The sequence below is a fragment of the Lynx rufus genome, unplaced genomic scaffold (genome assembly GCF_022079265.1).
Source record: "Lynx rufus isolate CCGP_SWC_20201006 ecotype Redwood Valley unplaced genomic scaffold, mLynRuf1.p SCAF_24, whole genome shotgun sequence".
Lineage (NCBI taxonomy): Eukaryota > Metazoa > Chordata > Mammalia > Carnivora > Felidae > Lynx > Lynx rufus.
The window spans coordinates 4,372,560-4,398,164 of NW_025814839.1; the positions used below are offsets into that span (position 1 = coordinate 4,372,560).

The 25,605-nt window shown below is 38.8% G+C and overlaps 1 protein-coding gene, 1 long non-coding RNA gene and 1 other non-coding gene across 3 annotated transcripts in view; 2 read left to right on the forward strand and 1 right to left on the reverse strand.

Annotated features, from left to right (window-relative positions):
• NAA25 (N-alpha-acetyltransferase 25, NatB auxiliary subunit) overlaps positions 1-25,605 on the reverse strand; it is a 65,609-nt gene that overhangs the window by 14,167 nt on the left and 25,837 nt on the right. The window contains exons 11-19 of the mRNA XM_047088249.1: positions 22,919-23,126; positions 22,036-22,125; positions 16,222-16,402; positions 14,758-14,857; positions 9,401-9,552; positions 8,714-8,839; positions 5,190-5,433; positions 4,685-4,808; positions 3,937-4,002 (exon numbers count right to left, since the gene is read on the reverse strand). Coding sequence (XP_046944205.1) covers positions 3,937-4,002; positions 4,685-4,808; positions 5,190-5,433; positions 8,714-8,839; positions 9,401-9,552; positions 14,758-14,857; positions 16,222-16,402; positions 22,036-22,125; positions 22,919-23,126 — 1,291 coding nt within the window. The remainder of the gene's footprint in view (positions 1-3,936; positions 4,003-4,684; positions 4,809-5,189; positions 5,434-8,713; positions 8,840-9,400; positions 9,553-14,757; positions 14,858-16,221; positions 16,403-22,035; positions 22,126-22,918; positions 23,127-25,605) is intronic.
• On the forward strand, positions 5,918-24,293 carry LOC124518302 (uncharacterized). The gene is made up of 4 exons (XR_006963650.1): positions 5,918-6,241; positions 9,115-9,230; positions 20,347-20,431; positions 24,258-24,293. It is a non-coding gene; the product is annotated as an uncharacterized LOC124518302 (long non-coding RNA).
• Positions 7,774-7,880, forward strand: LOC124518553 (U6 spliceosomal RNA). Its single transcript, XR_006963683.1, has one exon. It is a non-coding gene; the product is annotated as a U6 spliceosomal RNA (small nuclear RNA).

Here is a 25,605-nt window from a genome sequence, read left to right on the forward strand (position 1 = left end):
TAACAGCACACCTAAAGGAAATAGAACCAGAACAGCAAAGACAGCCTAAACCCAGCAGAAGAAGAGAAATAATAAAGATCAGAGCAGAAATAAACAATATAGAATCTAAAAAAACTGTAGAGCAGATCAATGAAACCAAGAGTTGGTTTTTTGAAAAAATAAACAAAAATGATAAACCTCTAGCCAGGCTTCTCAAAAAGAAAAGGGAGATGACCCAAATAGATAAAATCATAAATGAAAATGGAATTATTACAACCAATCCCTCAGAAATACAAGCAATTATCAGGGAATACTATGAAAAATTATATGCCAACAAACTGGACAACCTGGAAGAAATGGACAAATTCCTCAACACCCACACACTTCCAAAACTCAATCAGGAGGAAATAGAAAGCTTGAACAGACCCATAACCAGCAAGGAAATTGAATCGGTTATCAAAAATCTCCCAACAAATAAGAGTCCAGGACCAGATGGCTTCCCAGGGGAGTTCTACCAGACGTTTAAAACAGAGATAATACCTATCCTTCTCAAGCTATTCCAAAAAAAATAGAAAGGGAAGGAAAACTTCCAGACTCATTCTATGAAGCCAGTATTACTTTGATTCCTAAACCAGACAGAGACCCAGTAAAAAAGAGAACTACAGGCCAATATCCCTGATGAATATGGATGCAAAAATTCTCAATAAGATACTAGCAAATCGAATTCAACAGCATATAAAAAGAATTATTCACCATGATCAAGTGGGATTCATTCCTGGGCTGCAGGGCTGGTTCAACATTCGCAATCAATCAACGTGATACATCACATTAATAAAAGAAAAGATAAGAACCATATGATCCTGTCAATTGATGCAGAAAAAGCATTTGACAAAATTCAGCATCCTTTCTTAATAAAAACCCTCGAGAAAGTCAGGATAGAAGGAACATACTTAAACATCATAAAAGCCATTTATGAAAAGCCCACAGCTAACATCATCCTCAATGGGGAAAAACTGAAAGCTTTTTCCCTGAGATCAGGAACACGACAGGGATGTCCACTCTCACTGCTGTTGTTTAACATAGTGTTGGAAGTGCTAGCATCAGCAATCAGACAACAAAAGGAAATCAAAGGCATCAAAATTGGCAAAGATGAAGTTAAGCTTTCACTTTTTGCAGATGACATGGTATTATACATGGAAAATCAGATAGACTCCACCAAAAGTCTGCTAGAACTGATACGTGAATTTAGCAAAGTTGCAGGATACAAAATCAATGTACAGAAATCAGTTGCATTCTTATACACTAATAATGAAGCAACAGAAAGACAAATAAAGAAACTGATCCCATTCACAATTGCACCAAGAAGCATAAACTACCTAGGGATAAATCTAACCAAAGATGTAAAAGATCTGTATGCCGAAAACTATAGAAAGCTTATGAAGGAAATTGAAGAAGACAAAGAAATGGAAAAACATTCCGTGCTCATGGGTTGGAAGAATAAATATTGTTAAAATGTCAATACTACCCGAAGCTATCTACACATTCAATGCAATCCCAATCAAAATTGCACCAGCAGTCTTCTCGAAGCTAGAACAAGCAATCCTAAAATTCATATGGAACCACAAAAGGCCCCGAATAGCCAAAGTAATTTTGAAAAAGACCAAAGCAGGAGGCATCACAATCCCAGACTTTAGCCTCTACTACAAAACTGTAATCATCAAGACAGTATGGTATTGGCACAAAAACAGACACATAGACCAATGGAATAGAATAGAAACCCCAGAACTAGACCCACAAACGTATGGCCAACTAATCTTTGACAAAGCCGGAAAGAATATCCAATGCTAAAAAGACAGTCTCTTTAACAAATGGTGCTGGGAGAACTGGACAGCAACATGCAGAAGGCTGAAACTAGACCACTTTCTCACACCATTCACAAAAATAAACTCAAAATGGATAAAGGACCTGAATGTGAGACAGGAAACCATCAAAACCCTAGAGGAGAAAGCAGGAAAAGACCTCTCTGACCTCAGCCGTAGCAATCTCTTACTCAACACATCCCCAAAGGCAAGGGAATTAAAAGCAAAAATGAACTACTGGGACCTCATGAAGATAAAAAGCTTCTGCACAGCAAAGGAAACAATCAACAAAACTAAAAGGCAACCAATGGAATGGGAAAAGATATTTGCAAATGACATATCGGACAAAGGGCTAGTATCCAAAAATCTATAAAGAGCTCACCAAACTCCACACCCGAAAAACAAATAACCCAGTGAAGAAATGGGCAGAAAACATGAATAGACACTTCTCTAAAGAAGACATCCAGATGGCCAACAGGCACATGAAAAGATGCTCAACGTCGCTCCTCATCAGGGAAATGCAAATCAAAACCACATGCAGATATCACCTCATGCCAGTCAGAGTGGCCAAAATGAACAAATCAGGAGACTATAGATGCTGGAGAGGATGTAGAGAAACGGGAACCCTCTTGCACTGTTGGTGGGAATGCAAATTGGTGCAGCTGCTCTGGAAAACAGTGTGGAGGTTCCTCAAAAAATTAAAAATAGACCTACCCTATGAACCCAGCAGTAGCACTGCTAGGAATTTACCCAAGGAATACAGGAGTACTGATGCATAGGGGCACTTGTACCCCAATGTTTATAGCAGCACTCTCAACAATAGCCAAATTATGGAAAGAGCCTAAATGTCCATCAACTGATGAATGGATAAAGAAACTGTGGTTTAAATGCACAATGGAGTACTACGTGGCAATGAGAAAGAATGAAATATGGCCCTTTGTAGCAACCTGGATGGAACTGGAGAGTGTGATGCTAAGTGAAATAAGCCATACAGAGAAAGACAGATACCATATGTTTTCACTCTTATGTGGATCCTGAGAAACTTAACAGAAACCCATGGGGGAGGGGAAGGAAAAAAAAAAAAAAAGAGGTTAGAGTGGGAGAGAGCCAAAGCATAAGAGACTGTTAAAAACTGAGAACAAACTGAGGGTTGATGGGGGGTGGGAGGGAGGGGAGGGTGGGTGATGGGTATTGAGGAGGGCACCTTTTGGGATGAGCGCTCAGTGTTGTATGGAAACCATTTTGACAATAAATTTCATATATTGAAAAAATAAAAATAAAAAAAAATTTTTTTAGTTGCATATATGTATCCTTTTCACCAACAATTCCATTTCTAGGAATTTAATCCCAAAGAAATACTCAAATAAGTACCCAAACATTTATGTCCCAAGATGTTCATTTCAGCACTGTTATAAATACAGTTATATGGGGTGCCTGGGTGGCTCCGTCAGTTAAGCGTCCAACTCGATTTGGACTCAGGTCATGATCTCATGGTTGTGAGATCAAGCCCCGCATTGGGCTCCACACTGAGTGTGGAGCCTGCTTGGGATTCTTTCCCTCTCTTCCTGCCCCTCCCTGGGTCATGCTCTCTCTCTCAAAATAAATAAACATTAAAAAAAATAGTTATAAATAACTCAAACTTAGTACACTGATATAATACTGTGGAATATTATATGCAACTGACATGGTTAAGTGTCCAAGACAACAGAAAATTAAAATCAGAAAAGCATGTATTATACCTTTTCATATGTTAAATAAAAATCACTAGTATGTATTTCCACATACACATGGATGACTGTTTAGGGGGCATCTAGCTAGGAGTATCAACTCCAAAGTGTTACTTACCTTGTAACAGTACTTACTTCTCTGGGGAAATGAGGCTGGGAAAGGGAGAAAGACCACTTGTGTACTGTTTCACAACAGGTTATCTATTACTTTTATAGTCGAAACTTTTTAAAATTAAAAACAAGTCTTTCAAAATACTGTAAGTATGCATTATTATTTTCAAGTTATTATCTGCAACTCTTGCAAGTTTCTACTAAAAAATGAGTGTCAGACAACATGATAAAACATAGAAATCCACAATCAGAATGCTTACCTTTTAATTGTTCTAATAAAGTCTTAAGACTATTCTCTACTCGCTCCTGGATCTCCACTGTATCCTCTAAACAGAAAAGAAAAAAAAAAGAAAAAGAAAAAGAAAAACTTTCAATTCATTTTGCTAGGAAGAAAAAAGCAAGATCAACACCTATAAGCAACTCATGGGCAAGGACATTTTCTTTTCTCTTAAGACTCATAGGCCTCAAATTCTATTACTGAGAGACAAAGAAAAAGATGAAGAAAAGGAAAAATAGAAGAAAGGCATTAATTATCTATCAAGAGCAATACCTCAAATTGTCTAGGAAGAATTAAAATCTATGTGTTTCAAATACTCTCAAATAATTAGAGACAGAATCTACAAAATTTATAATTGGCCGGGGAGGTGGGGGGTGGGGAGAGGGGAATCTATGGAATATGTGTGATTCTCACTGGGTTAAGGAAAAAACTTTTCTCCACAAAGCTTAGTAAAGAATTCGATCTGAAATCCAATAATATTTCAACAAATTAAGGATTTCTTCAACTTTTGGACCTAACAAGTGATTTGAAAGAGGAAAAGGACTTAAATTTCTAAAACATTACTCTGTTACCTATGAATGTACCTTGTTGGATATTAAACCAGATATTTCCAGAATAGATTCTACCTCCTCCCAATCTGTCTAAATATGTGAGGTTATAAATATTTTGTTACATTTACTAGGTTTTCAATGGCAAAGACCTAGTAAATACTCACAAAAATGTATACTTACCTAAACCACTGGTGTCCAGCTCATAAATATCACTAACAAGATAAAAAGAACTGGTCTGACACTGAGAACAGCCAGAACTGAAGAATCCACCCATTCTGGTGGGTACAGGACCAAGGAAAGGATACTGGAAAAAAGGGAGGGAAGGTAATGTCCTTTAAATCCACCCAAATTTATATAAAACAAGAAAACGGGACTACAACTACTAAAGTCTATCTCAGTGATTAAGTTGCAAACCACTTATCATCAAACTAATCACTAAGTCATTACAGTGAAAACAGAAGCTCTGCATTAATTTGTTGATAGCTATTACAAATTTACCACCACAAATGAAGCTATTTTGTTTTTCCTCATTATCCAGTTTGGACAGTGAGGAAGCCTCTGCAATTCAAGTGTCATAAATACTGGAACAAAATACTGTTCTCTACTATCCCCCCAACCCAAATTCCTATTTATTAAAAAGACAGTCATAGATTATTGTAGATTTGATGGTAAATACTGTTGATACCTGAATTTCTTTCTCAATAAATCGCTTTCCTGTCTCCATAGCCAACTCCAGCTGTTGAAGGAGTAAACGAAAAATATCAATCCGGGAGGACACGCCATTTTCAGTGGTCTTTTCTGAGTTCCTTGGCTCCACAGGATGATTAAGACTTGGAAGTCCACTGATCAGCCTCAATGTTAAGGAACGGATTCTTAACCACATGGTCTCCTCCTCCAAGGAAAGTTTCTTATGTTCTTCAGAAACATCCCTTAAAAAGAAATATCCCCAACCCATCTATTTTAATGTGTTGCCATCTTTCAAAGTTCACATTCATCAATCACAATGCCTTTGAACGCTGCCAGCATTTGTCTACTAACTGAATGATCTCAGACAAACCCAAATCACCCAAGTCTCCATTTCAGTATTGATAAAATGGGAGCGGTAACCTACCTAACAGGTCATTTTTTCCCCTTAAGGGAGACTTCTAATAACAACAAAATATGTATCACATATTTGAAATTCAAATGACAGAAAACTGAAAAATAAAAGGGAAATGTGCCCTGATAACCAAACACCTGCAATATTAACAAACTTGGTATGGGTCACCTGGGTGGCTCAGTCAGTTAAGCATCTGACTTTGGTTCAGGTCATGATCTCATGGTTTGTGAGTTCCAGCCCTGCATCAGGCTCTGTGCTGTCAGCACAGAACAGGCTTCAGATCCTCTGTTCACCCCCCTTTCCACCCTCCCCTCTCTGCCCCTCCCTGCTTGCACTCCCTCAAAAATAAATAAAAATATTAAAAAAAAAAAAAAGCTTGGTATGCATCCTTTCAGACTCTTACAACACAGATGTTACGTATACAACTGCAACTAAAAATATTTATATAATTTAACACATTTTAAATAAGATGGGTTCACAATATTTATACTATTTTGCAAACTGTGTCTTTTTCTTTCTTTTCTGCAGAAAAGAATTAACACAACAAGCCTGAGGTTATTGTCTTTAGAAGGGCCAACTTACAAGGCTGACCTGTAGCTGGTATCTAGGAACTTGGCACTCCAACCATTCCCTAAATGGTAAGAGCGGCTCACTGTGCCTAAACTGTTTGTACAAACCATATGGTCTATGGTGAACACCTACTTTCCTTCTGGGAGTCTGGAATATTGGCACGTACTACACAGAGGGTGCCTACATAACCAGCTAGTAAAAATCTTGGGCACCAAATCTCAAATGGGCTTCTCTGAGCAGAAACACTGCACATGCATCATTGCATTTTTCACTGCTAAAGAAAGGAGCACACTTGATGTCTCCTCACAGGAGAGAGACAGCATTGGAAGTCTGTGCATGGAGTTTTCCAGATTCTGTGTCTTTTTCCCTTGCTAATCCTGTCATGTATCCTTCTGTTATAATAAACCTTAGCTGTGATGACAACCAAAAGTGGAATCTTATGAAGCCTAGCAAAAATACGTTTTACTGTAAATGTATTTTCTCCTCCTTATGATTTTCTTTATATTTTCTTTCTCTAGCTTACTTTATTGTAAAAACACAGTATATGATACACATGACATACAAAATATGTGTTGCTCAATTGTTTGTGTTATTGGTAAGGCTTTCAGTCAATAGTAGGCTATTAGTAGTTAAGTTTCTGGGGAGTTAAAAGTTAATATGGATTTTTGACTGTGTAAGGGGGTCAGTGCCCCAACCCTTCACTGTTAAAGGGTCAACTGTATAGAGAACTACCTCATATATATAACTCTGCATGCTTTTGCACTTACTTCCTTAGGTTGTACTTTCCTAGAAGTAGATCTGAATTAAATGGGATATGGAATTTTCAATCTTTTTTTTTTTTTCCTGAACAAGTATAAAAAAGGTCATATGGAAACAACAAAAGAAAAGGCTAATTTGGGGTAGAGTGGAGCCAGAGAATCAGAAATGGGAGAACAAAGTGGCCACCAGGGAGGGTGAAAAATAGTTCCTGCAAGGATTCTGGTTCACAATTCTTGCCTTCAGCACAGGAGCAGGCAGCATCCCCCAATGCTAAGACCCATATCTTTCCCCTAGCTCACAGCCGGAGTCCCTAGATGCATCAGAGCCAGAGGAGAAGGCTGAGGACTGCTGGGAGCTACAGATCAGCCCAGGGCCACTGGCCCATGGGCATCAAAAAATATTAGATCTGCTTAATAAAGTCTCAGCCCAGGATCTGTGCAGCCTGCAGAACATTTGGAATTTTCAATCTTAATACAGATCACTAAAATTCCCTATAGGAAGATTATATATAAAGTTTTACCATCATGACAATGTACAACAACCATTTTCCCTACAACCTTGCTGACCACAAGTATTAATCTTTTTTATCTTTGTCCAATAGTTGTTTTTTTTTTTTTATTTTAATTTTAGAAAGAGAGAGCATGCAAGGGGAGAGGAGAGAGAATCCCAAGCAGGCTCCATATTCAGTGTGGAGCCCAACATGGGGCTCAACCCCATGACCCAGGGATCATGACCTGAGCCAAAATCAAGAGTAGGACCCTCAACCGACGGAGTCACCCAGGTGCCCCGGGAGAACTCTTAATAAATCAATAAGAAGATAACTAAAAAACAAATTGGACTTGTGCTCGCTTCGGCAGCACATATACTGAAATTGGTACGATGCAGAGAAGATTAGCACGGCCCCTGCACAAGGATGCCACGCAAATTCATGAAGCTTCAGTATCTTTAGGAGCACTAAGGAATCTACTCCTGAAATCACTGTTACACTACATGCTAACTAATCTGGATGTAAATTTAAAAAAAATAATAAAATTTAATTTAATTTTTAAAAAAACCCAAATTGGACTTAACAAGTTCAATGAAATGCACTGTACGGTGATTTAAAAAAAAAAAAAATCTTTAACTATTGGACAGGGGCACCTGAGCACCTGACTCTTGATTTCAGCTCAGGTCATGATCCCAGAGTCATGGGGTCAAGCCCCAAGTCAGGCTCCACACTCAATATGGAGCCTGCTTAAGATTCACTCCCTCTCTCCCTCTCCCTGGCTTGCACTCTCAAAAAAAATTAAAAAAAAAAACCAAACTTTAAAAAGATTTCTCCTTGTATGTGAAAGATATTAATATATATGAAGAAATTTACCGATTTACCACATACCTTTAGAACTTGTTAACAAATTTACTTCTATATAGAAGGCTAATATTTACAGAGATCAAATCCTTTATGTTTCCAGGTTTGATGTAATGCTAAGAAAGGCTTTCCCTAACCACTTAAAAATATTTTTATATTTTCTTATAGATTCTCTAAGGAGTTTTAGCACATGACCTTTGATCCATCTGGAATCTGTTTTTATGTATGCTATGAAGGAAAATCTAATTTTTATATTAGTCAATAATCCAACATAGGAATGAGATTCATTTTCCTCCTTTGGCTTACTTATATCTTCGTATCCATATAATAACCATGTTATTATATTTGTGTAAAAAAGATTTTTTTTTTTTTTTAACTGTTAGATTCATCCTAATTCTGCAAAAATAAATGCTTGGGCTTAAATTCCAGTTACCTATCTTTTGGATCCCAGCTGAAGAAAACATTTAAGTCTCTGTTGTCTCGCAAGGCTTCCCATGGAATGTCATCTTCTTCTGGCCGAAGATTCATTGATTTTATACTTTCTGCTAAACTGGTTGATCTGTGATATAGAAATTTATTTATGTATTATTTCAATAGTAAACCAGCCATGAAAACATATTAGCCACAACTTTGTTTTACTAGAAAGAAAGGAAAAGAAACAGGAAGGAAGGGAGGTAGAAGGATTTACTATTAAGAGGTAAAAGCTCACAGAAGGTGACATAGAACCAAGCCCACCTATATCATGTTGGCCTGCTACACAGCAAGAGAAAGGGTCTGGAAGCTCAAATAAAATAAAGTGGATCAGCATTAATTCCTGAAATCTCATGTTCACAGGGGAAGGGGAACTTTTTCAAAATTATATGGACTAGGGTGAGGACCACCACCTGGCTGGCTTCTGTACGGAACATGAAATGGTGCCGGCAGCACCCGATCATTACCCATGCCACGCAGTGAGTTATTTCCCCTTTCTTCTCTGTCCCTACCAAATTTCTCTCTCACTCTCTCTTTTTTTCTTTCCATTTTTCCTTATCTTAGGTCTACCAATATCACCCATTAGCCAATGGTTCTTAGGATCTGATCTAATCCCTTAGTTCCTTTTTAGCTCTTATGCAATACTTACATATTTGCTTCAAGTAGAAGGTCTAACAACATCCGTTCAGTACGGACTTGTGCAAAATGAAGAGAATTATTCAGCCTGTTCCTAAAAGCGATAAACTCTGGGATCTTCTCAAATGCACCATATTTGTAAGCTTGAATAATATATTCTGAGGTCTGGGAAGGAAAGATACCACCTCGGTATAAATATCTCACATATCAGGCAAAGGAAGGCAAACCTTGTCATGCAAAACAAAACACTCAGACTAAAATTAAGATATGAAATCTAATCTCTAAAGGTCACCAAGTAGAATATCAGCTATTAAAAACATTATTTTTCTTCTTTCCTATACCAGAATCATATGTGTTCTTTACTACTACTACTTGTAATAATACCCAGCTGCTGCTCCCACCAGAGACTTTCTCTTAGCAGTTATGTCTTTCAATTCAATAGGACTGGAGGTTGCCACGTCAGTCAAAAATTTGGTTAGTGCCATTGTGGAAGGGATATTACTCCATGTTTTTCTGCATCTAAGATAAACTGTGTTTTATACAAAAGTTCCAAAAACACCGGGAATAATATAACCACCCACAATCAACCCAAATAAAAATCACCCTCCTTCAGAAAAGACAGGCTGCTCCCTGGTTTTGTTTATTTCTAAATACTATATGTCACAAACATAGGGCATATATGCATTACAACAGGATAGAAGACAACAAAAAAAGGACCCATAAAAATTCATCAGAATCCATTATGAGGACAGAAAGACTGCAAGAACCAGGTTTCTTATCCATCCAAACTACGTAAGACCAATGCTGAAAAATTCCATGAACAAGTAAGTGAAGGGAACACTCACCACGTGCACTTTAATTTTCAATTAATACATATGTACAGATGAAATGTTGTGAACAGAGGCAAGAAAAAGAACTCTCAACAGAAATTCTGGCACAACAGAAGAAAATCTCAGGAAAGAACATTTCATGGGTGTGGGCCTATGCCATCAGGATGACAAGTCAGGAGGGCACCCTTTTGGGCCATGGAAAATGTTACACTCAAAGCAGATATCTGCCCCAAAGATCCTTTCTAGAAAAGCCAGTCTTTTTAAACACAGCCTCAGTCAGCTCTGCCCCCATCTCCATTATGACTGAATAATTTGCCCAGTAGGAAAATAGGCCAATAGTTCAACAACATACCCTCTGATACACAGCCTCGCAGGGTTCATTTCAGGCCGCGGGATTGCGCCACGGGCGCTAATTCAACTGCATTCGATGCGGCTTTTAAACCCCATGGGACACCTCGGCGAGCTGTTTGCCTGCAGTATCTGGAGAAATTAAAGACGGACGGACACAAGAAAATTAAAAAGATTACTTGTGATCCTGCAGGTTTAAAGAAGGACTATCCAAAAAAGCTCAAGTGTACCTTCTAGCTTGATTAAAGGACAGTGATATGCCCCATCAAGAAGAGGCCAGGATGCTCTAAACACAAATGCCTATCCAAAGGCCTCATGGCTAGGAGAAAGCAAGGTTTACCAGAAGCCCTTGCAATAGGAATTTACAGCTTGAAAAAACCAGCTGCTTGGGAACATATGATCCGGCAGTTAATGGGGATAAAAACGTGACTCTGGGGACTCCAATCAAATTTATCAATTACAGTTCCAAAATATGCTGATTAAAGAAAAGAACCCAAGTTTACGAAGTACGGAGGTGTTTTAATTTGAGTGGTCCATGGACTACCACTACTGAAAAAAAGATAATAGCTTTTAAAAAAGAAAAATAAGGGGCAACAAAAAGGAAACGTAGTCCTTTTAACAAACTGAGAAAGTAACTGTAGTTCTCTGGCTTCTGTTTTTAAGACAGTCCTCCTTTAATGCTGCAGCAAAGTATCGCTGCAGAGCTAGCAAAGGACCTGGGCATCTTCCAATAAGACCGAGCCTGGGGAAGTTCTATGATTGGAAAAAACAACCCCTACTGGAACTGCAGGCAAAACCGGAAGCCACAGGCACTTGAAAAACTGACTATCAGAGAATGTTGTCCGTACCTATTTCTACTCATTTATGCACCAATGAGGCTAGTTATATCCCATATGGATTCCTGAAATGAACCCTGGTCACTGTAAAAATTAGCAAAATAGATGGACATCAAACCCTAAATAATCATCTTCTTGAATACTTATGTTAGACTTTTCAAGGGAAATTATTTTTAAATACACACAAGTAAGTAACTTTTGGAGATAAGAAAATCTGACTCTAATTCTCATATTGTAAAAATCTACTCCAAAGTAAGATGACAGCAACAATGATGACCTTTCCAGAAAGAAAATCCCTGTGTAGACCTTCCCAATTTAACTTTCAACCTCATAGCACAAAGCCTTACAAAGCAGAACGCTGGATTTTCCATTGAAGGATTAAATGTATTCTTTCAAGAGCAAGCTGGGAATTGAAACACATCAGTCACCCAAGAAAAAACCATCTGGGGATCTCAAAAACTCCCAAGAATAAAAATCAGAACACAGAGCTTTAGCTTTCCAGAGATATTTCTAATACTATTAGGTTTAACACAACACTACAATCATGCTCTTTCTTACCCTCCAAGTCCTATAGGAAACAGTCCACACCACAGTCTCCATTTCCCTATTTTGGGACTCAGGCTAGGCATTAAGGTTGAGGGTGCATTTTACTTGCTGTATTGGTTTTTGCTTTCGCCTCTAGGACCCCCCAAAGATTATCTACTTTAGTATGATTAAGTAAGTTCTTTCTTCTTAGTAGTAATAAAAATAAATTCCAAGTAGAGAGTCTTAGTCCCAGATCAATAAAATGATCAGGTTCAGCATCACATATATTCAGATGAGTTAGTCACTCCTGCCACACACAACCATCAGCAAAACATCAAAGATAAAAAAAAGTCACTAAGAACAACATACCCTTCTCCAATCACTCCTAAGGATATCTCCCTTCCTATAACAATAACTTGAGTTGTTGTTTTGGAGTGGGTGTTTTCTTTTCAAAACAACTCTTTAGATACAGTATTTGTGGGGGGGAAACTAAAGCTTAATTTTCATTAGTATAAAATAACATACATTATTGACCAAATCATGAATCATATAGTGCTTCTTGAATGCTGGATGATTAAACTGGAGTAAAACCAGCCTCCAGGCTTGGAATAATCCCTTTTTTACCCCCAATTGCTACCTCAGAGCTATTTGAGAACAAAACTTTGAAAAGGCATCATCAGTCAATCTTCCTTAGAAATAAGGAATGACAGCCAGATTAATGAGATTTAAGAAACCCTTTTGATTTTTTTTTTTTTTTTTTGAGTTAATGCAACTTCTTAAAAACTGGGAAAGGGCAATCACAGATACTTCAATACACAGTGCAAACAGAGATTTATAACTCAACTGCCTACTTGTGCTAGGATACCTTAGAAATCCAAGGTCCTAGAGATGCCCTCGGATCTCTAAGCCAGGCCAGCACCTTCTAAGCAGCATGTTCAGATGCTGATGCCTACACTTCCCTCTCTTCCTGATTAGGAGCTATGACACAAAATGAAGTCTGAACAAAGATACCACCAATCACTGTGGTGGAAAAATGCCATTTGGGGGAGGGGAACAGAGCTTAAAAGCCAAATGATGCACAGCTCACCATCCCTTGCTACACCAGCCTTCTAGGCCTTGCCCTGAGGCTTGTCAGGACATAATTATTGCAAGCTGACAACAATAAACCTATATTCCATTGTTCAGAAATGCTTCTGCCCTGCCTTCTATTTAATACAAAGCTAAAGAATTCAATGGAAGATAGATTAGCCAAAGCTGTTACAGTTATGAAAGGGTTTTTTACTTAAAAAAATCCTCATGACTGTTTGCCAAGAACCACCCCCAAAAACGGCTTCCTGGTCAAGTTCCTTAGTTGCTCTTAGACCGTGAACACAGAAAGCTATGGGTAGATATCTGGCATGGCCAAATTCCAGATGATGAGTCTTAGAAGCACATGAGAACAAAGCAGGCAATGACCATCCTCAAGACGTGCCTTCTTTCTCCTATGTTCTGGGTGGTTTTGCGCAGCTGGTTGAATGACTAGAAACCATATAAAACTTCTGCTTAACTGACAAGTGGAGATCAAGTCTGCTTGCAGTGAAAAATATGGCGCAAATCCCATCCTTTCATTATGGCACATAGCTCTACCTTATTTATTGCTACTTTTAAAAACATACTATTGACAAAAGTTTCTTGAAATGTCCTTCAATTGGTCAATTTCATAATTCTAAGAAAATACAAGTGCACTGGCTACTGGCAAAGGGCACAGTGGTTATAAACTTTAGAAACAAATAAAGGTAACAGAGAGCAGCTGCTACTGCAGAATCTTCTATGGCATCCCAGGCTATGAACTCTTTATGGGCTAGGTCTTACACCCTTAGAAAAAATTTCATAAACAGGGTGCTTGGGTGACTCAGTCAGTTCAGCATACAACTCTTGATTTCAGTTCAAGTCATGATCTCCCGGTTGAAAGATCAAGCCCCGCATCAGGCTCCACGCTGAGCACAGAGCCTGCTTGGGATTCTCTCTCTCAGTCCCTCCCCTGCTCGCTCTGTCTCTCAAAATAAATAAATAAACTTCAAAAAATAAAATAATAAGGGGCGTCTGGGTGGCTCAGTAGGTTAAGCATCCAACATTGGCTCAGGTCATGATCTCATGGTTCACGAGTTAGAGCCCTGCATCAGGCTCTCTGCTGTCAGCACAGAGTCTGCTTCAGATCCTCTGTCCCCCTCTCTCTCTGCCCCTCCCCCACTTGTGCTCTTTTTCTTTCTCTCTCAAGTAAATATTTTAAAAAATCTTTTTAAAAAAAGGATGCAGTCTTTTAAAAAAATAAAAAGTAAAATAAAATAAATACATGAAATAATTTTTTTTTTAAAAAGGAATTAAAAGACAGGCGCCCTGGGTGGTGCAGTCGGCTGAGTGTCTGACTCTTGATTTCAGCTCAGGTCACGATCTCACAGGTCCGTGGGTTCGGGCCCCACGTTGGGCGCTGCACTGATAGCACGGAGTCTGCTTGGGATTCTCTCTCTCTCCCTCTCAAAATAAATAAATAAATGTTAAAAAAAGAGAGAAATTAAAAGACAAATCTAGGAAGAATACCACTTTGTAGTCTGTTAACACTTAGTTTTAACTGCACCTTTGCATGGATTCTATTAAACACACCCATTCTAGCAACCACAAAGAACTCTTTACCTCTACCTAACAGCCATGGCGAGTATGCTATGGCCTAAGGGCACTGGCAAGTATGCATGGCACACTTCAACATGTGTACCCACCACACGAGGGAAGATGTTCTCTGAATCGTGTGCATTCAGCGGGCAAGGTCATATTTTTAAAAAGTATTTTTCACTTACATCTTTCTGGTTGGAGTGGAAAAACCTGAGCGCGAAGTTACAGGATTGGGATGCAGCAGCATACTGACCTAGGGACTCGGCATATCGGGTCAAAAGATAGCTAGGTCAGAAGGAAAGAAAAAAAAAAAACCATGTTATACTTACCCACTTCTAGTATCAAACACTGTATTTCAAATTACTATAGCAGAGACATAGCTAGGCACCCAGAAAAGTTAAAACATCCTGCCACATAGATTATCTAATTCATGGAATCAAAAAACATTTTTTTTAAAGAGCAAAGTCAATTCAGTTTTGTGGGAGACCTAAAGTTCTATGCCATGCTTTCTTATACTCAGATGATTAATGGGACACAAGGGATAAAGAAAATATACCCTTGATTCATCACAAAGAATAATCAAAATACACATTCAAAGAAGCTCTAAGGTAGGGGCACCTGGGTGGCTCTATTGGTTAAGTGTCTGACTTCGGCTCAGGTCACATCTCACAGTCCATGAGTTTGAGCCCCATGTTGTGTTCTATGCAGACAGCTCAGAGCCTAGAGACTGCTTTGGATTCTGGGTCTCCCTTGCTCTCTGCCGCTCCCCAACTCATGCTCTGTTTCTCTCAAAAATAAACATTAAAAAAAAATACCGAGGGACACCTGGGTGGCTCGGTTGGTTAAGGGTCCGACTATGGCTCAGGTCATGATATCATGGTTCGTGGGTTCAAGCCCCGCATCAGGCTCTGTGCTGATAGCTCAGAACCTGGAGCCTGCTTCAGATTCTGTGTTTCCCTCTCTCTGCCTCTCCCCCATTTACACTCTGTCTACCCTTTCTCTCAAAAATAAACAAACATTAAAACAAACAAACAAACAAAAAAACAAGGCGCCTAGGTGGCTCAGTAGGTTGGGCGTCCGACTTCGGCTCAGGTTGTGCTCTCACAGTTTGTGAGTTCAAGCCCCGCGTCAGGCTCCATACTGACAGCTCAGAGCCTGGAGCCTGCTTCAGATTCTGTGTCTCTCTTTCTCTGCCCCACCCTCGCTTGCACTCTGCCTGTCTCTCAAAAATGAATAAATGTAAAAAAAAAAATTTTTTTTTTTACAAAAAAACCCCTTCATTAAAGAAAAAGAATCTCTGAGGTCAACAAATGAAGTACATGTGTAAATCTCAAATGCAAAGCAGAAGTCAAGACTTCAAGACAATGTGTGCTAAGAAAAAGTGTTCAAAGTATATAGTTGTTTGCTATCTCTGGGGAAAACTTTCTTGCCTTTTCTAAATTGTGCAAATTTTAAAATTACCACAAAATGCTGGAAGATATAAAAATCTTTCTGCTTTGCAATAGGCCATATAATGGGGGATTACTTAATCTAAAAAGCTTAATAACAGAAACAACTCTGCTGCTAAACTCTAAAAGTCCAAGTTCCATGTAGAAGGACCCCACTGTAGTGTAGCTGGCTGCTCGGTATTCAGAGTATATACTACCAACCCAATGGTGTCATGCTGGATATGCTTAGCATCAAGGCTGGAGTACAGATCCACCACTGGTTCAAATGCACCCAGTACACAGTAGATTCGAACAAGCAGCAATTTGAATTGAGCGTTGGAAGGGCTGTGGATTAATCCCTCTTCCAGCAAAGTCAGGGCCTGCCACACAGCAGTCTCATCACCTAGAATCAAAATGTAACAGCATTATCCACAGTGCTTGACAACAAAGGGAGGTTTCTCACAAACAAAAGACAAAACTTACTGATGTATCACCTCCCCTAGCTATTTAAAGAATGAGTTTAGGTGTCTGAGAACAAATTTTAGATACATACCTATAAGCAAAATCAGGAATTTCCCTGAATAGAGTCTCTCAACAGTTATCTCACAGTTCTTAATCATGCATCTACAAAAGTGATGCCAACATTAAGCTGCAAGGTCTTATGAAGAAAGTTACGGAATCTCAGAGAATCCTAGATGCTGAGAAGAGATAGACTCTGAAGGAGAACTAGAGTCCACCAACCTTCTCGGTACAAGATTTTCTCTATAAGATTCCAGACAGATACTCTCAATACACATCATTTTTCTTCCATATGTAACTCTACTATTTGAATGTCAAGTGATACTTGAATAAAACTGTTCACTAATAATCAGACTAATACGACACATTTTTTTTTTGTTTGGCCTTCAAAAGGCTCCAAGCATCAAGAGTCTTAAAGACCAAGTAACTTCTGTTTTGTGTACCAAAGAAAATATGAAATAAAGATTTATATACAAAAATATTCACTGTACTAATAATGGGGGGACGAGGAAATAAGTTATAGTAAAACCCATACATGGAAAACACCATGCAGCCATGTGACATTAATGAAGAGTTTTTAGTATTAAGGATAAATACTTATTAACGTTCAGTAAAACACATACAGTTAAAATTAGTGTGAAGAAATGATCTTCAGTCTGTAAAACATGCACACAGAGAGAAGGAAATATGCCAAAATATCAGAGTGCCTTTTGGAAGCTGGAAATGGAAGATTAAAATAAACTGTTCTCCAAAATTTGTATAAGCTATTTTTATAGTCAGCAAAAACCTAAACTGAAACTAAAACTTGGGGTGCCTGGGTGGCTCAGTCGGTTGAGCGTCAGACTCTTGACGCTCCGTTGTGGGATTGAGCCCTGCATCCAGCTCTACGCTGAGCGTGAAGCCTACTTAAGATTTTTGTTCTCTTTCTTTCTTTCTCTCTCTTTCTCTCTCTCTCTCTCTCTCTCTCTCTCTCTCTCTCTCTCCCCCCGTTGCCCCTCTCTCCCACTCGTGCTCTTTCTAAAATAAAAATAAAAAAATAAAACTTAAAAAAAATTTAAAGTAAAAGCTCCATGAATTGAGCTTTTAAAATTATATCCTATAGGCTTTTTTTTTTAGGAGAGAAGAAACAAGATATAATCGACAATTGGAGCTTTAGACAAATATCATGCATAATCCTAACCAAACTATACACACCTATAATCTATGCAAACTACCATTATGATCTTAGTGTACTGCCTCTGGGCTGGAATTACTTTACATGGTAGTAATCACAATCTGCACCCAATTTTCTGTTCTGCTCTTTGCTTTTTTTTTTTTTTTTTAATTTTTTTTTTTTCAACGTTTATTTATTTTTGGGACAGAGAGAGACAGAGCATGAACGGGGGAGGGGCAGAGAGAGAGGGAGACACAGAATCGGAAACAGGCTCCAGGCTCCGGGCCATCAGCCCAGAGCCTGACGCGGGGCTCGAACTCATGGACCGCGAGATCGTGACCTGGCTGAAGTCGGACGCTTAACCGACTGCGCCACCCAGGCGCCCCTGCTCTTTGCTTTTAAAGTGTTTTCTGATGTTCCTACGTGATCTTCACAATCATAATTTTATTGAATTTAACACTCACTGACCTAAACTCTGGAGCAACACTAAATTTAAGGGTCACAGATAGTTCCTGCCCTCAAGAAGCTCAAAAGTGAGTAGAAGAGACGGCTGGACAATTATAATGGAATAAATAATTTTAAGAAGTTCCACTTATTCAAAGATAACTAGTATTTAAAAAAAGACCTCCTTGGGGTACCTGGGTAGCTCAGTAGGTTGAGCATCCAACTTAGGCTCAGGTCATGATCATTTTTTTTTTCAAAAATTTTTAAATATTTATTTTTGAGAGAGAGAGAGAGAGAGAGAGAGAGAGCGCGTGCGCAAGTAGAGAAGGGGCAGAGTGTGAGGGAGACACAGAATCTTAAGTAGGCTCCAGGTTCTGAGATGTCATCACAGAGCCCGATGCAGGGCTTGAACTGAAGAACCGCAAGATCATGACCGGAGCCGGAACCAGATGGTTAACCTACTGAGCCACCCAGGTCATGATCTTGCCGTTCCTATGTTCAGGCTCACTGCTGTCAGCCAGTCAATGTGGAGCCCGCTTCGGATCCCCTGTCCCCCTCTCTTGCTACCCCTTCCCCACTTGCACTCTCTCAAAAACCAAAACCAAAAACAAAACATTTAAAAAAAGATCTCCTTAAGATGGAAACAAAATTTTAAATAGGGGAAAAAAGGCTTAATTCTCATCTATTAAATCAAATGTCATAAAGACGTTTTTTACTTTATTTGCCAAATTTAGGCTGTAATTATAGCTTTATGCAAATTCTTCACCAAATCAAAAGAGCATCAAGGATTGATGAGTTTTAAGGCAAAATTTTTCCTTCTTTTTTTTTTTTTTTTAAAGTAATCTTTTCACCCATTGTGGGGCTTGAAGTCATGACCCCGAGATCAAGAGTCACATGCTCTTCCGACTGAGCCAGCCAGGTACTCCAGAACAAAATTTTTCTAACTAAATGTTGTAACATAACAAAATGATATTACGTTCTGGGATATAATAACGTACAGCATGGTGACTATAGTTAACAATTCTGTACTGTATACTCGAAAGCTGCTAAGTGAGAAGATATTAGTTCTCATTCCAAAGAAAAACAATCTGTGACTGTGAGGTGATCCATGTTCACTAAATTTACGGTGATAATCATTTCATGGTAGACATATCAAATCATTACATTACATATCTTAAGCTAGTACAAAGTAGTATGCCAATCACATATCAATAAAACTGGAGGGGAAAAAAATGACATGCTTAACTCCACATTTTACTTTTGCTGAATCATAAAGAAATGCTTTTCTGCAAAATATTTGACAGTGTCAATGTATTCAAGTGTTCTTCTTAATCTTTCACATTCAAATCAGTCTCTTTCAACATCCTCACCAAATTTCCATAGATTTCTAATCTCTGCCAGATCCACGTTAGACAATGACTATGCCTCTGATTGGAACACTTCAGTATCATTTTCACCTTCAACAATCCTTGCATCTTTATTATACTGGCAATTTTCCAATGTATTTACACTGTATGATTATGGAAAATTTGCCTAACTTCTTTCTCTCTGCCCTGTCTTTCCCTCATCTATAAAACTGCAACAATCTTAACAGTATTATTATGAGGTTTAAATGAGCTAATTCATGTAAGACACTTTCAAGTACCTGATGATCAACAAACGTTAGTTATTATTATATGGGCAGACACGCTGCTCAAAGAAACAAGAGATTAGCAAAGCCACAGTCTCTTACGAGCAAGAATGGATGCTAGGGGTAAGTGGGGAAAGGTATCTTATCTGAGTAGGGACCAAATTACTGAGTGGTCAGTTCATTAATGATGTTTTATTACATCCCTATGCACACTCACAATTCTGAGCCTCGGATGACAAGTCTGATAAAAAGGATTCCACCCCCATCTCTGCTGCAATACAGTGCAAGAAGTGCTAGCACAGAGGCACACACAACGTCCTACAAAGTTCAGAAGGGGCATAAAATCCGCAATGGGTATGGGGGTAAAATCAAGACAGGCTTGTCAGAGGCACTGTTTGAGTAAAAGTGAGATGAAGAGAGTAAGAAAGTTATTTCAAAGAGAGGCACCACAGTGTTCACTAATAGTAGCAAACCAACCAACCAACAAACAAAACACAGTAGATACAGGCTGTAAGTAACCTAAGAATTTGGAGATAAAGGCAGAGGCCAGATCGTGAAGAGCACTGTAAACTACCCTAAAAAGGTTGATCTTTATCCCCAGGAAAACAGGTACCTCTGAAGGATTTTAAGCAGGAGGATGATGGAATCAAAATCAAGTGCTCCACAAAACGACCCCCGAGGGCAGGGTAAGTTTTATCTATATTGCACAGTCCTGTCTCCTGGGCCTTTTGTTTCTTGTGCAGTTTATTCTCGTGAATATGCAACAAGTACCTAAGTTTTTCCCCAAAAAAACTGCTCATAAAATAAAATGTCAGGAGTGAGCCCTAAAAAAAAATGAATCATCTTTTTCATGCTCAATGATACATGACGCCTCCTTCAGCATGGACTGTATTTTTGTCTTAAATAGGCTAATTAGAACTATTCCAAAAAGGTGCATTCTCCTACATATGTATTTTTTAAGTGAATAAGAAGGGCTATTCCATTCCATGGGCCTATACATCTATTTCTGAAACAGTTTCTCTGTATTTTAATTACTGTAACTTTGTAATACGCACTTCAGTCATTATTCACTATATTTAGAAATGTTTAAAAACAGAAAAGACAGACAAGAAATAACAAGTGTTGGCAAGGATGTGGAGAAAAAGGACCCCTCGTGCCCTGTTGGTGGGAATATAAGTTGGTGCAGCCACTGTGGAAAGCAGTGTGGAGGTTCCTTAAATAATCAGAAATATCACACAATTCAGTAATTCCACTACTGGGTATTACCAAAAGAAAATGAAAACACCAATTCAAAAGGATATATGCACCCCCATGTTTACTGCAGCATTATTTACAACAGCCAAGGTATGGAAGCAAACCAAGTGTCCGTCAATAGATGAATGGATAAAGAAGATGTGGTGTGTACACACACACACACACACACACACACACACACACGAATATTATTCAGCCATAGAAAGGAATGAGATCTTGCCATTTCACAACAACATGGATGGACCTAGAGTGTATCATGCTAAATAAGTCAGAGAAGACAAATCCCATATGATTTCACTTATATGTGGAATCTAAAACATAAAACAAACCAAGCAGAAACAGACCTATAAATACACAGAACTGGTGGTTGTCGGAGGGAATGGCAAAAAGGGGGAGTGGGAGGTACAGGCTTCCTGTCCTGGAATGAATAGGGACGGGGTGAAAGGCACAGCATAGAAAATACAGGCAATGGTACTGTAATAGTGCTGTATGGGGACACACAGTAACTACACTTATAGCATGATATACAAAATTATTGAATCACTATGTTATACACTTGAAATTAATGTGTCAATTATATTTCAATTTAAAACATTTTTAAAATAAAAACGGGCAACTGGGAGGTTCAGTCGGTTAAGCATCTGACTCTTGATTTTGGCTCAGGACGTGATCTCACCGTTTCCTAAGTTCGAGCCCCACATCAGGAGCCTGCCTGGACCAGCATGGAGCCTGCTTGGGATTCTCTGCTGGTTTCCCTCTCTCTGCCCCTCCCCCACTCGTGCTGTGTCTCTCTCAAAATAAACATTTTAATAAATAAAATAATAAAAATAAGAACATATATGCATTGATTTAAAAGATTATCCTGATTAGAGAGAGAGGGATATCTGGGGATGGGTTCTTTTAGAAGCACCCTGGACAACGTCAAAGAAGAAAAACCTAAAAGCATAAATCAAATTCTTGGATTACATAATTAGTCTCAGGATTTATAATCAATAAAAACAAAGCATAAAGTTAAATTGAAATCACTGTTCCTTACCTGTTTCTCTCCATATATCAATAAGCACATGGACAGCAAGGAGACAGTAATAGTCTGAAAACTGCAATTCGGTTTTCAAACAGGATTTCCCTGTAGGGAAAAAATCCCATATTTGTATTTTAACATTTGTGCAACTATCACTGCCCCAAAGGAGTTTTTTAAAGCAGGAAAGTGACAGGAGAGGTAAGATAAAGAGAGGAAATGAAAGTAATAAGATTAGCATAAATAACAGAAGAAAATATAAGCCATGAATCAAAAGATTCAAAATAAGGTAAGGCCACACTCAGCTGGACCAGAAGAAAGCGTTCCAGAACAAAGGTGGTATCTGAAACGACCCCAAAGGGAGAGAAGCAAGATTTGGAAGGAGGGTTCAGGTTAAGAAAAGACCAGAAGCCAGGGGCCAGTAAAACTAAAGTAATAGTATGCTCATTACTTCACTTAATGATTTAGAATACAGTTAGAGAAATACTGATGTCATCTGGTCAGATAACTTATATTTTATCACATGTATCTAGCAATCTAAAGATCATCTATTTCTAAACTACATTTTTACTTCACAATTAACAACATTCCTTTAGTGCAATTTCAGTCTATGTATTAAAAATACTAAGGCCTATAAAAGCAGAAAAAGTGACAGTTATCATAAACTCCATGTAATTCATAGGAGCCCCAATGTGATAGCTCAATCAGGAAGAATATGGACAACTATAATCACTTAAAACTCCAAACTTAAGAAAGGCTTTACATTAGGACAGTCTTCCCACCTGACAAAATATCCTCCTTGCCAAACTCATTACAACAAGGTGCTCCAGGTGATTAAAAAAAAGGTCTTCTAAAACTTAGCAAATCAGGGAATAACTGCACACTTTGAAAGGCTGCTCACCAAATTCCAGTCCATGCTGGTACCTTAACATCAATTCTCTGACCACACTCTGTTTCTGATTTTTATCCAGAGTGTGGTACAAGCCAAGTAACCTCGTCAGCTGCACCACACATAAATGTTGCTGCAGAGCTCTGATGTCGGCAGGCAGTGCCAACTTATCCTCTGTTGGTGTCGACAAAGGAACAACTCCAAGTAATTGATTAATAAACTGCAAAGTAGAAAAAAAGGAGCACAGATCTCAAAACAGAACTAGTCTCTGGTAGGCATTAACAAATTAAACATTAACAAATGTTGAAATGGTCTAGAAAAAGACATCAAGGAAAAAGTACAAATTAACACCCCTTTAGTAGATCATTTTCTATCTACCAAAATTAAACAAAAAAAATTTCTTTTTTTCTTTTAATGTTTATTTTTGAGAGAGAGAGAGAGAGAGAGAGAGAGTTCTAGTGGGGAGGGGCAGAGAGAGAGAGAGAGAGATGGAGAGAGAGGGAGAGAGGGAGAGGGAGAGGGAGAGAGAGAGAGAGTGAGAGAGAGAGAGGAGACACAGAATCTGAAGCAGGCTCCAGGCTCCAAGCTATCAGCACAGAGCCCAATGCGGGGCTTAAACCCACAAACCATGAGATCATGACCCGAGCCAAAGTCGGACACTTAACCAACTGAGCCACCCAGGTGCCCCTAAAACAAAAAAAAATTTCTAACAGCACATAATGCTGGTAAAATGCCAATAAAAATGGCACACTCGTTCACTGCTGGCCACAAGTATTGGTCAATACCAGGTACTATACTAACTAAAAGATTAAAAGAATTGCAAAAATGAGGCACCCAGCTGGCTCAGTCGGTTGAGCGTCCAACCTCAGCTCAGGTCGTGATCTCATGGTTCATCAGTTCGAGTCCCACGTCGGGCTCTCTGTTGTCAGCACAGAGTCCACTTCAGATCCTCTGTCCCCCTCTCTCTCTGCCCCTCCCCTGCTCACTCTCTCTTGCTCTCTCAAAAATAAAAAATAAACATTAAAAAAAAGAATTGCGAAAAGGTTTCATAAATTACAGCATATCAACATACTATATAGTGTGGCAATGAAAAGTTTAATTAGGAAACTGTAAAGAGCACAGTACCAAAAACAAAATTGATATACGAGTAAATTCTTAAAGAAAACGTTACACACTGAGAGGAATAGTTATGTCATATCAGTGGCCTTAACTTGCTTTTTAATTGTTGTATTTTGACATAATTATGGATTCGCATGCAGTTGTAAGAAATAATACAGAGAGATCCCATGTACCTTTCTCATCCAGTTTCTCCCAATGGTAACACCTTGTATTAAAATGTTTTTAATTCTAGGGACACCTGGGTGGCTCAGTTGGTTAAGCATCGGACTTCAGCTCAAGTCATGATCTCACGGTTTGTGAGTTCGAGCCCCATGTTGGACTCTGTGCTACCAGTTCAGAGCCTGGAGCCTGCTTCACATTCTGTGACTCCCTCTCTCTCTGCCTCTCCCCTGCTCACACTCTGTCTCTCTGCCTCTCAAAAAATAAACGTTAAAAAAAATTTTTAATGTGTTTGAATCTTTAAATTTGGAATTAAAAAAACATGTATCGTTCCCATTACACGTTATTAAACATGGGCTTACTACTCACTGCCAAAATCCTATTAAGGTGACAACAAAACATCAAACCACAAGGATCACGAACATGTGAAAAGCAGACAGCAAACAAACACTAACAGGATTTCAAAGATAAAAAGCAGCAGAAGGGCAGGTGTCAAGTGCTAACCGACGCACAGGGCAGAAATCTAACACACACAAGGGGCAGCAAGTCTATTCCTGACACAGAACCTTAGAAGGCAGAAATTCAGGGCCCCAGAAAGCCCAAGTGTTGGTGGGACTGAAATGGAAGAAAAATTAAATTCCATCTAAGAAGTCTGACTGCTCCCTAGCTCACAGACTGACTTCCTAAACCCAGCAGATGCCTGTAGGTACACTCCCAAGGAGAAGCTGAACCAGAGGCACTATAGATTCACAGACAACAGGTATAGCTAGAAATGGGGATAAAGTGCTATTTTTAATTGTCTGAGGAAACTCCACACAGTTTTCCACAGTGGCTACACCAGCTTGCATTCCCACCAACAGTGCACAAGGGTTCTTTATTCTCCACCTCCTCACCTATCATGTGATCCAGGAGTCGCACTACTGGGTATCTACCCAAATACAAAAACACCAATTCAAAAGGATATATGCACTACTATGTTTATTACAGCATTACTTACAATAGCTAAATTATGGAAGCACCCCAAGTGTCCATTGACACACAATGGATTACTGAGCCACAAAAAAGAATGAAATCTTGCCATTTCCAACTACATGGATAGAGCCAGAGAGTACAATGCTAAGAGAAATAAGTCAGTCAGAGAAAGACTAATACTGCCTGATTTCACTCATGTGGAATTTAAGAAACAAAACAAACGAACAAAGGGGAAGAAAAAAGAGACAAACCAAAAAACAGTCTTAACTATAGAGAACTGATGGTTCCCAGAGGGAAGGCGGGTAGGGGGAATGAGTGAAACAGGTGAAGGGGATGACAAGTACACTTATGATAAACACTGATTAATGTAAAGAATTTATGAATCATTATATTGTACACCTGAAACTAATTTAACACTGTATATAAACTATACTGGAATTAAAATTAAA